This window comes from Macrobrachium rosenbergii, chromosome 54 (assembly GCF_040412425.1).
Source record: "Macrobrachium rosenbergii isolate ZJJX-2024 chromosome 54, ASM4041242v1, whole genome shotgun sequence".
Classification (NCBI taxonomy): Eukaryota; Metazoa; Arthropoda; class Malacostraca; order Decapoda; family Palaemonidae; genus Macrobrachium; species Macrobrachium rosenbergii.
Genome location: NC_089794.1, coordinates 22564197 through 22580102, shown reverse-complemented (window position 1 = coordinate 22580102; position 15906 = coordinate 22564197). Strand labels below are relative to the sequence as shown.

General features: G+C 37.8%; 1 protein-coding gene across 2 annotated transcripts in view; it reads left to right on the top strand.

The window, feature by feature from the left end:
• The window catches only part of LOC136834871 (fibrillin-2-like), a 121187-nt gene that overhangs the window by 21941 nt on the left and 83340 nt on the right, over positions 1-15906 (top strand). The window contains exon 1 of one of the 2 annotated variants that reach the window (XM_067097674.1): positions 9644-9935. The exons of the other annotated variant lie outside the window; for it this stretch is intronic. Coding sequence (XP_066953775.1) covers positions 9796-9935 — 140 coding nt within the window. The 5' untranslated portion in view covers positions 9644-9795. Of the gene's footprint in view, positions 1-9643; positions 9936-15906 lie in introns of those variants that run through there. 2 annotated transcript variants of the gene reach the window in all.

Here is a 15906-nt window from a genome sequence, read left to right as displayed (position 1 = left end):
TGTATGTATGTACATGTTTATATATGTATGTGTATATGTATAGATATATATGTGTATGTATGTTTATATATATATATATATATATATATATATATATATATATATATATATATATATATATAAAGTTGAAGACTTATTCTATATATTTTCCTCATCTTTAAGCTGTTCCTTCCAAAAAGGGGGTGTCTCATGGTAAATCCTAGACAAGAGTCACTGCTACATTCAGTCTCTAACTGCTCAGCCAAGGCTGAACCTCTGTGGTGGAAATTTTCACTGCATTATTATTATTATTATTATTATTATTATTATTATTATTATTATTATTATTATTTTAAATTCACCTAGTGTTTTTCCACGCTTACCAACCTGACCGCTTTCCGCTCTTGCCAACATTACCTTTTAAAACTTTATCTTTTAACGTTCTAACCTTGGTTCCCCAAGCTTACCAACCTCATCGTTTCCCATTCTAAATTTCTTTGCCACGATTGCAAAAGCTCATTGATTAACATTCTCAACTTGTTTCCACGTTTACCAACCTTATTGTTCTCTTGTGTTTTGCCACGCCTACCAACCTTGCCATGTCTCCGTGTTTCGTCACGCTTGCCAACTTCGTTGTCTCCCCGTGTTTCCCACGCTTACCAACCTTGTTTCTCCATGTTTCGCCACGCTTACCAACCTCACCGAACAAACAACCACCTCCCAGACGGAGAAACTCGTAATCAAATTGTTTTCTGATGCGTCGTGACAATTTCCTCTGTTTACCCTCCACTTATCTCGTCGATTTCTGGCCCGTAAATCCTTTCGGGAATGAAAATATGTGTCTGGGAACGACTCTTCTTCTTCTTCTTCCTCTTCTTCTTCTTCTTCTTCTTCTTCTTCCGCTCAGCTGACTCGCTACGACGCGTTTACTCGACGTTTTGGTTGCTCGACGTTCCAAAGGTGAATCGTGATGCGACAACTGCGGCTTCCTGGGATTTTTAGCTGGGAAGGTTCCGTGCTCCCGGTCGCCTGAGGTGGGTCGAATGGGTCTTACTGTCTGTCTTCCAAACCAGCAACCTTCACGCTGAGGTCTTAAGGCTTAGGCACACATCACCAGCCAAGATCTGCGAGCGGAAATGAGGGAAATGAACAGATGATTGATTTGCTGAAATAGATATCTGTCATCAGAGATCAAGATACTGAAGGAAGCTGTCAGAGCTACCTGGCATTATGAATAAGTCTGACCAATGAACAGGATGAGGGCCAATATGAAAGCCCCCCGAAATTAAATGTGTATTTTTGCAGTAGAAGAACTGGAGAGTTCTTAAAGGATCGCCATTTTTCACAGTGGACGTGGGAAGAGGTAGCCTGACGGGTTATATAAGGCTGCCTGAGAGGAGGTGGTAGAATGATTCTCTCATGAAGCTTAATAGAACAGCGATCAAAGTATACCTTAGTTTAACCAGACCATTGAGCTGATTAACAGCTCTCCTAGAGAGGGCTGGCCCGAAGGATTAGACTTACGTTACGTGGCTAAGAACCAATTGGTTACCTAGCAACGGGACCTACAGCTTATTGTGGAGTCCGAACCACATTATACCGAGAAATGAATTTGTATCACCAGAAATAAATTCCGCTAACTCTTCATTGGCCGGCCGGAGACTCGAACGCGGGACCAGCAGAGTGCTAGCTGAGAACGATACACACCCGTCCAGTGAGGAACTGGATGTGGGAAGAGGTGGCCTGACGGGATGTGGGAAGAGGTGGCCTGACGGGTTATTTAAGGCTGCCTGAGAGGAGGTGGTAGAATGATTCTCTCGTGAAGCTTAATAGAGCAGTGACCAGAATTGTATCTGTAGAAAGGGGAGATACAGGACCTAGATATGAATATATTAAAGCAATTCCTCAATGGGTATTGAGTGATAATAATTATATGTATTTTATCTATTTTATTTATTCAGCTTTGGATATTCAAGGGTAGAATTATTGAATCATTGGAACTCCTGTCCAGTATTCCATTCGTGTTTGTGCTTACACAGTGAGCGTCAGCTCAGTTCATAAGCAGATTATACTAACCTCACATTTAGAAAATATTATTATTATTATTATTATTATTATTGTACAAGGAGTTTACCCTTTACAAAATGGATTGAGGACACACAAACAAAAGAAAAACAAGAAAAATTAGAGAATGAAAACTTATTGAATTGATGAAAATAACAGGCAAAGACGAAAGAAATAGCCAGGGGCTCCAAATGAATGCACGATTACCGGAATAAGCACCATTCCAGGTACGCACAGTTACAGGAATGAGCATCATTCCAGGCACGCACAATCAGTTGCAGGTGACCAGTGCGACAAGAGGAATAAACATCATTCCAGGCACGCACAATTACAGGAATGAGCATCATTCCAGGCACGCACAATCACCTGCGGGTGACCAGTGCGACAAGGACCGTAAACCAACCGAGACATCATTTTCTCATTGTTTATGTCTCTTTCGGCAGTTGGCACTCGAGTGGTGCCACAGTCAGTGCACCCACGCTTTTCCATCCCCCCTTCTTAAATACGGGTATGGGCATTGGCCGTTCCCTCGCTCGTTTGTCGCTGGAGGCTCTTGAAATGGCACTTGTTAATGGGCTCAGCGTCAACGGGCATAAGTGGCACTGTGCCACTTGGTTGTAAGTTTTTTTTTTGTTTTTTTTTTTCATTCTTGACACAACAGTGTCGTTGTGTTAGTGGGGCTCGAATATTAGCCTTATCTCTCTCTCTCTCTCTCTCTCTCTCTCTCTCTCTCTCTCTCTCTCTCTCTCTCTCTCTCTCTCTCTCTCTCTCCCCTTCGGTGTAAACACACAAGTCGCCTTATTAACAGCCCCTTGCCACTTAAGACTATCATTGATTTTCTATTTATAGCTTCTTCTCTGTTTCTCTCTCTCTCTCTCTTTTTTTTTTTTTTATGTCTGACCAACATGGATTCTTAACGCCTTCATTCCTTGATATGTCGTGACGTTTTCCACTGAAGACCTTGAATCTGTATTTGGGAAGGAAGTGAGGAAATTGTTCCTTCGTCCTGGGATTATATATATATATATATATATATATATATATATATATATATATATATATATATATATATATATATACATATATATATATACATATATATATATACACACATATATATATACACACATATATATATACACACATATATATTATATATGTGTGTATAATGAATGTATTCTGTATGTATTATACTCTACCAATAAGAAACATTGCAATGCTAACAATATTATAGCCTATACTAATTTATGCATCACACACACACACACACACACACACACAGAGAGAGAGAGAGAGAGAGACCGACCTTTACAAGCCCTGAAGAGAGAGAGAGAGAGAGAGAGAGAGAGAGAGAGAGAGAGAGAGAGAGAGAGAGAGAGAGAGAGAGAGAGAGACCTTTACAAGCCCTGTAGAGAGAGAGAGAGAGAGAGAGAGAGAGAGAGAGAGAGAGAGAGAGAGAGAGAGAGAGAGAGAGAGACCTTTACAAGCCCTGAAGAGAGAGAGAGAGAGGGGTGGGGAAGAGCAAGAGAGAGAGAGAGAGAGATTTACAAGCGCTGAAGAGAGAGAGAGAGAGAGAGAGAGAGAGAGAGAGAGAGAGAGAGAGAGAGAGAGGGTGGGGAAGAGCAAGAGAGAGAGAGACGTTTACAAGCGCTGAAGAGAGAGGGGAGAGAGAGGGGAGAGAGAAAAGAGAGAGGTTTCAAGCCCTGAAGACGAGAGAGAGAGAGAGAGAGAGAGAGAGAGAGAGAGAGAGAGAGAGAGAGAGAGGGGCCAATTTTATGGGATCAAATAGTATCCCCCATGCCTGACCCGTTTGTGGGATGCAATCCCATTTGGGAGTCAGTTCAAGGGGAATCGAGTTTTATTGAGTGGAGAGGTCGATTTATTGAAGCGGGTGGCGGGGAGGGGGTTGCTGGTGCTGTTTCGAACTGGACATAATGCGGTGTTTTTATGCAGTGGGAGTTGGTCGAAGTGTAGCTGGGGAATTTATACAATATATTATATATATATATATATATATATATATATATATATATATATATATATATATATATATATATATATATTGCAATAATAGTAAATTATTTTTAGATATTATTATGCAGGCTTTCTCATTAACCTCTAATTCCCAGCCATATAAAATTTCCAGAAATATATCGATTCATAAATGATAAACCCTATAATAATAATAATAATAATAATAATAATAATAATAATAATAATAATAATAATAATAATAATAATAATAATAATTATTTCATTATTTCATCTCCAAGTTTTCTTTATGATAGGGCTCTCTCTCTCTCTCTCTCTCTCTCTCTCTCTCTCTCTCTCTCTCTCTCTCTCTCTCTCTCTCTCTCTCTCTCTTGTTTATATGTACACACATGTATATGTATATTATATATATATATATATATATATATATATATATATATATATATATATTTAGATGTATATATATACACAGTATATATATATATATACTGTATATAATGTATATATTTATATTGATATATATTACCACATAAATTAATATGCTGCAATATTTCCAAACATTTACGCATAACGTTCACGCGAAGAATATCCAGACGTATAATAAACACCAATAAAGATTAAAGATCACAAAACGATAAAAAAAAAAGACTGAAAAAGTCCTTTATTATCCCTGAAGACCCGCCGAGCAGTACAGTCTTTTAAAATATGGTCGCTGTCAGTCCGCCTGCCTTTAATGGCTGGCAGAGGGGTTACGAGCGTAAATTTTTTTTTTTATTAACTTTTTCCGGGAAACGAAGGAGGTACGGGCGCAAATGTTTTATTTTTTATTTTTCTTATTAAGGATGAGATACGAGCGTAATATTTCTCGCATAATGAGCTGGGAAGAGGGGGTGGAATTATGGCGTCAGGAGTGAGCTGTAATTACGTGGGTACAACGACTTAAAAGGCGAGGTTCTCTATAAAATCATTTTTGGTTTTCTGAAAAGAAAACTATTGTGCCGGCTTTGGCTGTCCGTCCTCACTTTTTCTGTCCGCTCTCAGATCTTAAAAACCACTGGGGCTAGAGGGCTGCAAATTGGTATGTCGATCATCCACCTTCCAATCATCAAACACACCAAATTGCAGCCCTCTAGCCTCAGTAGTTTTTATTTCATTTAAGGTTAAAGTTAGCCATAATTGTGCTCTAGGCAACGATATAAGATAGGCTACCACCGGGCCGTGGTTAAAGTTTCATGGGCCGCAGCTCATACAGCATTATACCAAACTACCTAAACATAGATCTATTTTCGATGGCCTTGATTATACGCTGTACAGAAAACTCGTTTGCGCCGAGGAAACTTATTCGGCGCGTGTTTTACTTGCCTAATTCTTCACTTAGCTTCAGATGCAAATGAATATAAAGTCTATATTATATATGTGTTTTTATTCGTCACTTTGCTTTAGATGTTGATAGATACCAATGATTATATAATCGACGATATAATATGGAAATATTACGAGTAATAATATGAATATACAACATTAAAATCTAGTCAAAATTCGTTAGGATGTCTGTTCATAAGCATGCGCAGACGTACGACAATGGAGGCTGCCAGATGTACGAGGGTATTGTTTTATGCATTTTGATTTTAAGCTAGGAATAGGGTACGTTGCCTACTGAAAGGATTATTATTCATGAAAAAAGGTGACAATCATATTGCAGTTGAATGGTAAAGTAAATTTTATACTTGTTTATCGATGCTAATTGAAAGTTTCTGTCTAGGCGAGTGAATTATATATATATATATATATATATATATATATATATATATATATGTATATGTGTGTGTGTGTGTGTACGTATACATATATATGTATGTATATGTATGTGTGTGTGTGTGTGTGTATATATATATATATATATATATATATATATATATATATATATGTTTGTGTTTGTGTCGTTGTGTGTATATATATAATTTCTCTCTATATATGATTTACAATCGTCTGTATTTATTGCTGTTAAATATGTGTTAGCGTGCATAAAAACAAACTTTATTGATTAATAATAATAATAATAATAATAATAATAATAATAATAATAATAATAATAATAATAAGCCACTAACTTCATATGCAAATGATCTTGTTGGAAACCACAGCATTATGGAAATCGTCTACTTCTCCCTCCCTCGCTAATTGGATCTTGAAGGCGCTTATGATCCCGTCATTAAACCCTGGGCATAGCAAATGCCCCAAAATGCCCTGAGGTCACCGTCACTGAAGGGACGCTGTCATGAACGCAAACTTTTATTAAACGATAATAATAATAATAATAATAATAATAATAATAATAATAATACGAAGAAGCAATATTTGGAAAAAAATAGAAGAAGAAGAAGAAGAATGGGAAGGGTCCCCGATGACGTCATCGCTGCTCGCGTGATGTCATCCCGGCAGGAGGGAGCCTGGTCACCTCTTCGAATTCCGCATCCCTCTCTTGTGGCTTTCCGTATTTGTCGTCTAATTCCCCCGGGGATACTGGATGACACTGCCCAGAGGAACCGATTGCCCATGGCTTAAGAGACTCTAGAGGTGTCTCTATAAGGCCTCTCTCTCTCTCTCTCTCTCTCTCTCTCTCTCTCTCTCTCTCTCTCTCTCTCTCTCTCTCCTGGCGCAGATCGATGTAAGACAAGTTGTTTATTATCTGGACGACACGCCGTTTGGCGATGAAGTTAACTGCCCCTTGTAGTAGGTCCTGGGGAGCTCTGCGCATGCGTTGCCTAATGTTGATTACAGAGCAATAAACAGATAAAAAAAAAAAGGACTCCAGTGTTTCCTTGAAGGTCTTTGGGAGGTCTGCGCATGCGTTGCTGAAAGCTGACTGCGGGACAAGTTTAAAATTTTAAGAAAAACGCTTATTAGTCTCCCTGAGGGTCTTTGGGAGTTCTGCGCATGCGTAGCTTAATGCTAAATGAAGAACAACTGTAAATTAAAAAAAAATGATTACTCAGTTTTCTTGAAAGTTTTTGGGAGTTCTGCGCTTGCGTTGCTGAAAGTTGTTTGCAGAATACCGTAGGAAATAAGGAAAAGCACCTCGCCTTTTCCCTGGAGGTCTTTGGAAAAGCAGATTAAAAGAAATTACAGAAAAAAAGTAAAGAAAAACAGCTCGCGGTTTCCCTGAAGGTCTTGGGGAGCCCTGCGCATGCGTTGCTGAAAGCCGATCGAAGAACAATTTAAAAAAATAGTAAAATACAAGACGAAGGCCTTCGGGAGCTCTTTGCTGAAGACCAATAACAAACAGTAAATAAATAAACAGAACTATGGAACAAAACCTTGCCATCTCTCTCCCCTCGTCCTTAAGAAACGATTAAGACCTCCGGCGATGGCATTTGAACGTGATGAACGGTTCCAGTGACGCACGTATAAGGAGCACACATTACTGGCGCCGGCATATGGTTTGTATGCGCGCGCGCGCGCGCGCGTGTTTGTATATGTGGTGTTCATCACAAGGCCCCTGTACCAGGACCATCATTATCGCCTAAAGACCTCTTCTAACTCTATCTGAGGCCGGCGGGGGTTTTAATTGAATGCCATTAATCAATCTGGGAGGCGCAGGCGCGCATACGTAGCCCGCTATTGAAGACTCCCATTCGCGCCCTTTTGACGTGAGAACAAACAGAGGTTAACGAACGGCCGTCATCGGTTGGGAATGTATCCAGAGCGGGCGTTTGAAATGGACGTCTTAAAAGGCGTTGAGGGAATGTCGCTTGATAGAGGAATGTGGTGAAAAAATAAAGCTGTTTGGAGTTTGTAATGTTTGTAATGACGAAGTACCCTAGTGTTGTTTTTAATTTTTACTATAATACTTCAGAAGATAAACCCCTCTTCTAATAGAACCAGCCCACCAAAAGGGGCCATTGACTTCAAATTCAAGCTTCCAAAGACTATGGTGCTCGTTAGGTAGTAAGACGAGGTAAAGGGAAATACAGAAAGACAAAAAAAAAAAGAAAATGAACAAATAGACCAAAATGTATTAAAATGCAAGGGGAATGTCATTAGGATAATAATGCCATCTTCGCTTGAACTTTTGAAATTCCAGTTTGGAAAAATAAAAAGCTGTTTTGGGTTTGTAATGTCATGGGAAATGACGACGTATCCGTTTATTGTTTTTATTTTTATTATTCAGATGATAAACCCTTATTCATATGGAATAAGCCAACCACAGGGGCCATTGACTTAAAATTCAAGCTTCCAAAGATTATGGTGTTCATTAGAAAGAAGTAACAGTAGGTCAAGGGAAATACGTAAAGAGATCACTTCTTAAAAAAAGAAATTTAAATGAACAAATCGATAAATAAGTAGATAAAAATGTAAGTAAATATTAAAATTTCGGTAATGGAGTGGAATACAGCATCTAGGCCTGAGGCCAAGCGCTGGAACCTATGGGGTTCATTCAGCGCTGAAAGGGAAACTGACTAAAAAGGTTTGAAAGGTGTAACTGGAGGAAAACTTCGCAGTTGCACTATGAATCAATTGTTATGAGAGGGTTTAGGAAAGTCAGATGGAAAAAAGATAAAATTAACGGAGGTACACTAAAAGGAATGAAAGGGTTTGCAACTAGGGCCCTAAGGGACGCCGCAAAGAGCCTTAAGTAATGCCTGAATTGCACCGCATGAGGCGCACTGATGGGACAATCTTCCTACGGGGTCAGTTAGTTTGGTTCTCAAGAAAAGGAATTTTTAGTTTTAATGTCCGCGCAAAACCATCTTTTGTACAGTCCTTCCTTCGAAATAAAAAAAGCTGTTTTGGGTTTTTAATGTTATGGGAAAAAACGAAGCAACCTTTTCCATGTGGACAAACGTCCTCTTACTTTGGTTCTCTAGAAATTCGGGAAAAGGGAGGTTTCGTTTGAACGCCCGCGCTAAGTCATCTTGTTCCCTGTCTTTCCTTCGAGATAAAAGCAATAAAAAAGCTGTTTTGGGTTTATAATGTCAAGGGGAACAACGAACCACCATCCTTTTCCATTCCGATAAGCTTCCTCGACGAGCCTCCTCTCAGCTCGGTTCTCGAGAAGAGGAAGATTCGGTTTGAACGTCCGCGCAAAACCATCTTGTTCGCCGTCCTTCCTTCCTTCTTCATCTCCCCCAGCTCAAGCTTTGCAAAGGCTGGCACCGCCTTCCCCGCCTGAGCGCCACAAGGCCAGACCAAATCTACTCCTGCCATTCAAAAAATCCTCCGAGGATACGGCTGCTGCTTCTTCTTCCCTGGCGGGCGTTTTCGCATGACCTAGGCCTAGGGAGTTTCGGTTTCCGTAAGGGCCGTCTTTACGGAAAAAGGGAGGGGGTTAGGGCAGTAGTCGTTAGGACTCCTCGAACCAACCAATCAACAACGAGCTTGCATGAAGGGTGTGGCGGTCAGGCGGGGAGGCCGCAAGGGGAGCTTCTGTCTCCCAGACCGACTGACTGGCTGGCTGGCTGGCTGGCAGAGCCCAGGCTTCATACCCACGGCGGCTCTCGAAGGTGTCGGTCTAGTTGGTTTTTCGGCTCCCCGACTGGCATCGGGAAACCCACCGCGCCCCACGTGACCTACCGAAAACTTGACCTACGTACGGTCTGGGCTGGCTCTCTCTCTCTCTCTCTCTTTCCCTGGAGGCGCCAATGACAAAGTGGATTTTCATGAATCAGCGACAGATTTCGTAGGTATTGTTATTATTAACGTGGCGGAAGCAGAAGAGGAATTGTCCGGCGGTTGCCGACCTCAGCAGCAGCATTAGCCATGGCTTTGCTGACGGCAGTGGCGGCGAAGGCGATGAGACTCGGGGTGTTGTATTTTGGGGTCTTAGTAACGACAGTGTGTCTGGCAGGACCTGATGGATTCTCCGGCTACGAGCTGAATCGCATCCCGCCTCCCGGAGGGTGAGTACCCGCTCTTAGTTTGTTAGTTACCCTTCCTGCTGTTTCTTCTTACCCCCCCCCCTTTTTTTTTTTTTTAATCTTTTTTGACGTTTGGTTCATCCAGAGGAGGTTTTTGAGATCTTCTCATGAGCTGGGCATTCTCAGAGATGGGTATTCTTGGTGGGTCTTTTTGGTATCAGCAGGGAAGTATTTTTCAAAGAGGTTTTTTTTATATTTTCTGAGCACGATTTTTTTTTTTTTAATTTTCATTCAAAGGAGATTATGAGGTTTTCTCCTGAGCTGGGCATTCTCAGAGAATGTTTTTCTTGGTGGGCCATTTTGGTATTATCAGGGGAGTATTTTTCAAAGGGTTTTATTATTTTCAGATCACAATATTTTTTCATTTGTTTCATTCAGAGGAGGTTTTTGAGATTTTCTCCTGAACTGGGCATTCTCAGAGAAGGTTTTTCTTGGTGGGTCTTTTTGGTATTATCAGGGAAATATTTTTCAAAGAGGGTTTTTTTAAAATTTTCTGAGCATGATTTTTTTTTCATTAATTTCTTTCATCCAGAGGACGTTTTTGAGATTTTCTCCTGAGCTGGTCATTCTCAGAGAAGGTTTTTCTAGATGGGTCTTTTTAGTATTATCAAGGAAGTATTTTTCAAAGAGGGTTTTATTTTCAGAGCGCGATATTTTTTTTTATTAATATGTTTCATTCAGAGGAGGTTTTTGAGGTTTTCTCCTGAGCTGGGCATTCTCAGAGAAGGTTTTTCTTGGTGGGTCTTTTTGGTATCATCAGATGAGTATTTTTCAGAGAAGGTTTTATTTTAGAGCACGATATTTTTTTCATTAATTTGTTTCATCCAGAGGAGGTTTTTTAGGTTTTCTCCTGAGCTGGGCATTTTCAGAGAAGGTTTTTATAGGTGGGTCTTTTGGTATTATCAGGGAAGTATTTTTCAAAGGGTTTTATAATTTTCAGAGCACGATATTTTTTTTTTATTTTCTTTCATCCAAAGAAATGTTTTGAGGTTATCTCCTGAGCTGGGCATTTTTAGAGGTTTTTCTTGGTAGGTCGTTTTGGTATTGTCAGGGAAGTATTTTCCAAAGAGGGTTTTATTATTTTCAGAGCACGATATTTTTTTTTTTATTAATTTGTTTCATCCTTAGAAGGTTTTTGAGGTTTTCTCCTGAGCTGGGCGTTCACAGAGAAGGTTTTTCTTGGTGGGTCTTTTTGGTATCATCAGGGGAGTTTATCAAAGAGGGATGTATTATTTTCAGAGCACGATATTTTTTTGTTTCATCCAGAGAGGTTTTTTAGGTTTTCTCCTGAGCTGGGCATTCTCAGAGAAGGTTTTTCTGGTGGGTCTTTTTGGTATCATCAGAGAAGTATTTTTCAGAGAAGGTTTTATTATTTTCAGAGCACGATATCTTTTTTCATTAATTTGTTTCATCCAGAGGAGGATTTTTAGGTTTTCTCCTGAGGTGGGCATTCTCAGAGGTTTTTCATGGTGGGTCTTTTTGGTATTATCAGGGCAGTATTTTCCAAAGAGGCTTTTATCATTTTCAGATAACGATATTTTTATTATGTTTCATCCAGAGAAGGTTTTTGAGGCGTTCTTCGGAGCTGGGCATTCTCAGAGAGGGTTTTTCTAGGGAGGTCTTTTTGGTATTATCAGGGAAGTATTTTTCAAATAAAGATTTATTATTTTCAGAGCACGATATTTTTTTCCCATTTTTTTCATCCAGAGAAGGTTTTTGAAGTTTTCTCGTTAGCTGGGCATTCTCAGAGAGGGTTTTTCTAGATGGGTCTTTTTTGGTATTATCAGGGAAGTATTTTTCAAAGAGGATTTTATTATTTTCAGAGCACTATATTTTTTTTTTATTTTTTTCCAGAGGAGGTTTTTGAGGTTTTCTCCTGAGCTGGGCATTCTCAGAGAAGGTTTTTCTTGTTTGATCTTTAGTATTATCAAGGAAGTATCTCTCAGAGAGGTTTTTCATAGTATTTTTAGAACACGATTTTTTTATTCTGAAGTTTTTGAAGCTCTCCTGAGCTTGGTATTGTCAGAGAAAGTTTTTTTTTTGAGGGGTCTTCTTATTTTTTTTTCAGAGAAGTGTTTTTCAAAGAGGTGTTTCATATTAATTTTAGAATAATATTTTATTTTTTATTCGGAAGACGTTTTGAGGTTTGCTCCTGAGTTGGGCATTCTCAGAGGTTTTCTTTGGAGGGTCTTCTTAGTATTTCCAGAGAAGTATTTTTCAAAGAGTATTTTCTTATTTTCAGAACGCGATCACTTTTCTATTAATTTTTTTTATTCAGAAGGTCTGAAGTTCTCACAGGCTGGGCATTCCCAAGAGAAGTTTTTTCATGGTGGGGTTTCTTGGTGTTTTCAGAGAAGTATTTTTCAAAGAAGTTTTCCTTATTTTTAGAACACGATTTTTTATATTAATTTTTTTATTTAGAAAAAGCTCTGCCGTTTTCTCTTGAGCTTGGTATACTCAGAGAAGGTTTTTCTTGGTGGGTATTCTTAGTGTTTTCAGAGGAGTATTATCCAAGGGGTGCTTTTCTATGTATTTTCAGAAAAGTAATTTTTTCCAAAAGATTTCATTAGTGTTTTCAGACAAGTACTTTTCTATGGTGGGATATTGTTATTTTCAGTATTTTTTAGAGAGGTTTTCTGTAAAGGGATGTTCTCCATATTTTCAGAGAAGTGGCATTTTTTTTAGAAGTATTTTCTTGGCTTTTTCAGAGTACTTTTCGCTATAGGAATTTTCATGGTATCTGCAGGATATAGTTATTCCAAATGGACTTTCTTGAGATTTTCAGGGGAGTATTTTTTTCTGTGGGAATTTTCATGGTATTTTCAGGGAGAAGTTTTTCCAAAGGGATTTTCTTGAAATTTGGAGAAAAGTAGTTTTCTCTGTAGGAATTTTTGTGGTATTTTCAGGGAGTAGTTTATCCAAAGGAATTTTCTTGAGATTTTCAGGGGAGTAGTTTTCTCTGTAAGAATTTTTCTGGTATTTTCAGGGAGTACTTTTTCCAAAGGGATCTTCTTGAGATTTTCAGGGGAGTAGTTTTCTCTGTAAGAATTTTTGTGGTGTTTTCAGGGAGGAGTTTTTCCAAAGGGATTTTCTTGATATTTTCAGGGGAGTATTTTTCTCTGTAGGAATTGTTTGGTATTTCCCAACAGCTTTCTCGCCAAAGAAATGTCTTGCTATTTTTAGTTTTCCTTTTTAACAAAGATATTGCCATGGTATTCTCAGAAATGTTTTTTTCCTAAGGGTACCTATTTTCAGGAAAAAAAATTTTCATTTCAAGCGGATTATGATTTTCCAGTTTTTATCCTGAGAGCTTTTTTTTATGATAATGACAGAAAAATTTAATGGGAAACAGCTTTCTCCTAAGGGGTTTTTTTCTCTTATTTTTGAATAAGTTTTCTTCATGTATTCAATTCAATTTTCCCACATGAGTAGTTTTTTAAATATTCAAATGTTTTTTCTTGAAGGGTTAGTTGACAGTTTCGGAGAGAAGTTTTTTCCTGCTGAAAGTTCAGAGTTATTTCAGTTTTTTTTTTTCCTTGGAAGGGTGTCTTGGTAGTCGTAAATTTCTCTGGATATTTTAAGATAAACTTTTCTTGATATTTTAAGATAAAATAATAATAATAATAATAATAATAATAATAATAATAATAATAATAATAATAATGCAGAGTTTTGAAATTGACATTTGACGTTACCCATTGACCCGATAAGTATACTTATAAGTAAACTGATGACAATTTAAGTACGGAGGTTCGTATAGAGAGTAAAAGTATGATTCACCAAGCCGAAAAATGAACGCCAGATTCAGTTCGAAAGGGTTAAGTGAAACGTTATGTGTAGAACCCGTAGATTTTCAGTGTCTGATCGGTAGTGAGCTATTTTTTATAAGATTGAAGTTTGGTACGATTAGATTGAAAATCATTATTGTTGTTGCAGTTTTTATATATATATATATATATATATATATATATATATATATATATATATATATATATATATATATATATATATATATATATGGGCGTGTATGCAGTGACAATATTTTGTTTAAATCCACACGCACTTAGAATAGTTGTTTGTGTGTATTAGGTTCATAAGGCCCCTAGAAACACTTATTTACGCAATAAAACCATATATCATATTTTGATTAACGATTTACGCAATAAAACCATTAAAAATTTGCGCAATAAAACCACATATCATATTTTGATTAACAATTTACGGAATAAAACCATATATATTTTGATTAACAATTTACGCAATAAAACCATATATCATAGTTTGATTAACAATTTACGCAATAAAACCATTAATAATTTGCGCAATAAAACCATATATCATATTTTGATTAACAATTTACGCAATAAAACCATTAATAATTTGCGCAATAAAACCACATATCATATTTTGATTAATAATTTACGCAATAAAACCATATATATCTTGATTAACAATTTACGCAATAAAACCATATATCATATTTTGATTAACGATCAGTGATCCTGATCAGAATGACAGATTGTCAATCAAAATTTACGATTGTGTCGTTTTTGTGTAGCATTTTGTAGATCTTTTCAACTTCAAATGTTTTCACCCCGTAGGGGTTCGTTGCAGCGTGCCTTCCTTAGGCCCCCAGCTGCAACCCCTTTCGTTCCTTTTACTGTACCTCCTTTCATATTCTCTTTCTTCCGTCTTACCTCCCATTCCCTCCTAACAGTTGATTCATAGATCAACTGCTTTGAGGTTTTCCTCCTGTTACAACCTTTCAAGCCTTTGACTGTCAGTTTCCGTTTCAGCGCTGAATGATCTCACAGGTCCCAGTGCTTGGGCCTTTGGCCTGAATTCTGTATACAATTCAGTTCAACTGTTTTCTTGTTATTTATGCGTCGGTGAATCCTGAGGGAGGAAATTGTTAAGACACCTCAAGTTTTAATCGTTTCAAAAGTTTGTGTGCTGAATAAACGAACAGAAAGAGATAAGATATAAAATAGATTCTCATTCCTCTGCTGTATGTCAGTGTATTGGAGTGTATGTAAGACGTGTGTGTGTGTGTGTGTGTGTCTGTGTATGTATATACGATTATGTATAATATATATTTATATATATATATATTTATATATATATGCGTGTGTGTGTATATATATATATATATATATATATATATATATATATATATATATATATATACGTATACATACACATAATACATATACCTATATTTTTTTTATTAATTTATCTATTTCTTTCTCTCTGTGTCTATTTACTCTCTTCACAAGGGCCGTCTTGCCCTGTGGAGGGTGACTTTCCCAAGCTAATGCTATTTTTCGCCAATTGCACCCGAACTTATTTGAATAATAATAATAATAATAATAATAATAATAATAATAATAATAATAATAATAATAATAATAAAGACCACCGTCCTTGGGCGCAGATTGTAATAATAATAATAATAATAATAATAATAATAATAATAATAATAATAATAATAATAATAATAATAATAATGTGTACAGTCAGACCACCGTCCCTGGCCACAGATTTTGAAAATTGGGCTTGATACGAGGAACAACTTAGAGCCAACTTGCGTCTCCTTGCATATGGCGAGCATTATCCCTTTATATCTGGCAAGTGGTGACTCATGGAGAGAGAGAGAGAGAGAGAGAGAGAGAGAGAGAGAGAGAGAGAGAGAGAATAACTGGGTTGAGTGCGTACGACAGACAGACAGACAGATGGGAGGGAGGTCATAAGAGAGAGAGAGAGAGAGAGAGAGAGAGAGAGAGAGAGAGAGAGAGAGAGGGGGAGGGAGGTTGGGGTGATACATAAGGCAGAATGAAAGATATTTTTGTTGCTGTTGTTGAGTTGGCCTTATGCCAGCACGGACTCTTGCTCCTGAAAAAGTGTATAACAAAGAAAGATAGAGCATAAGCCTAGTGTGTGTGTGTGTGAGAGA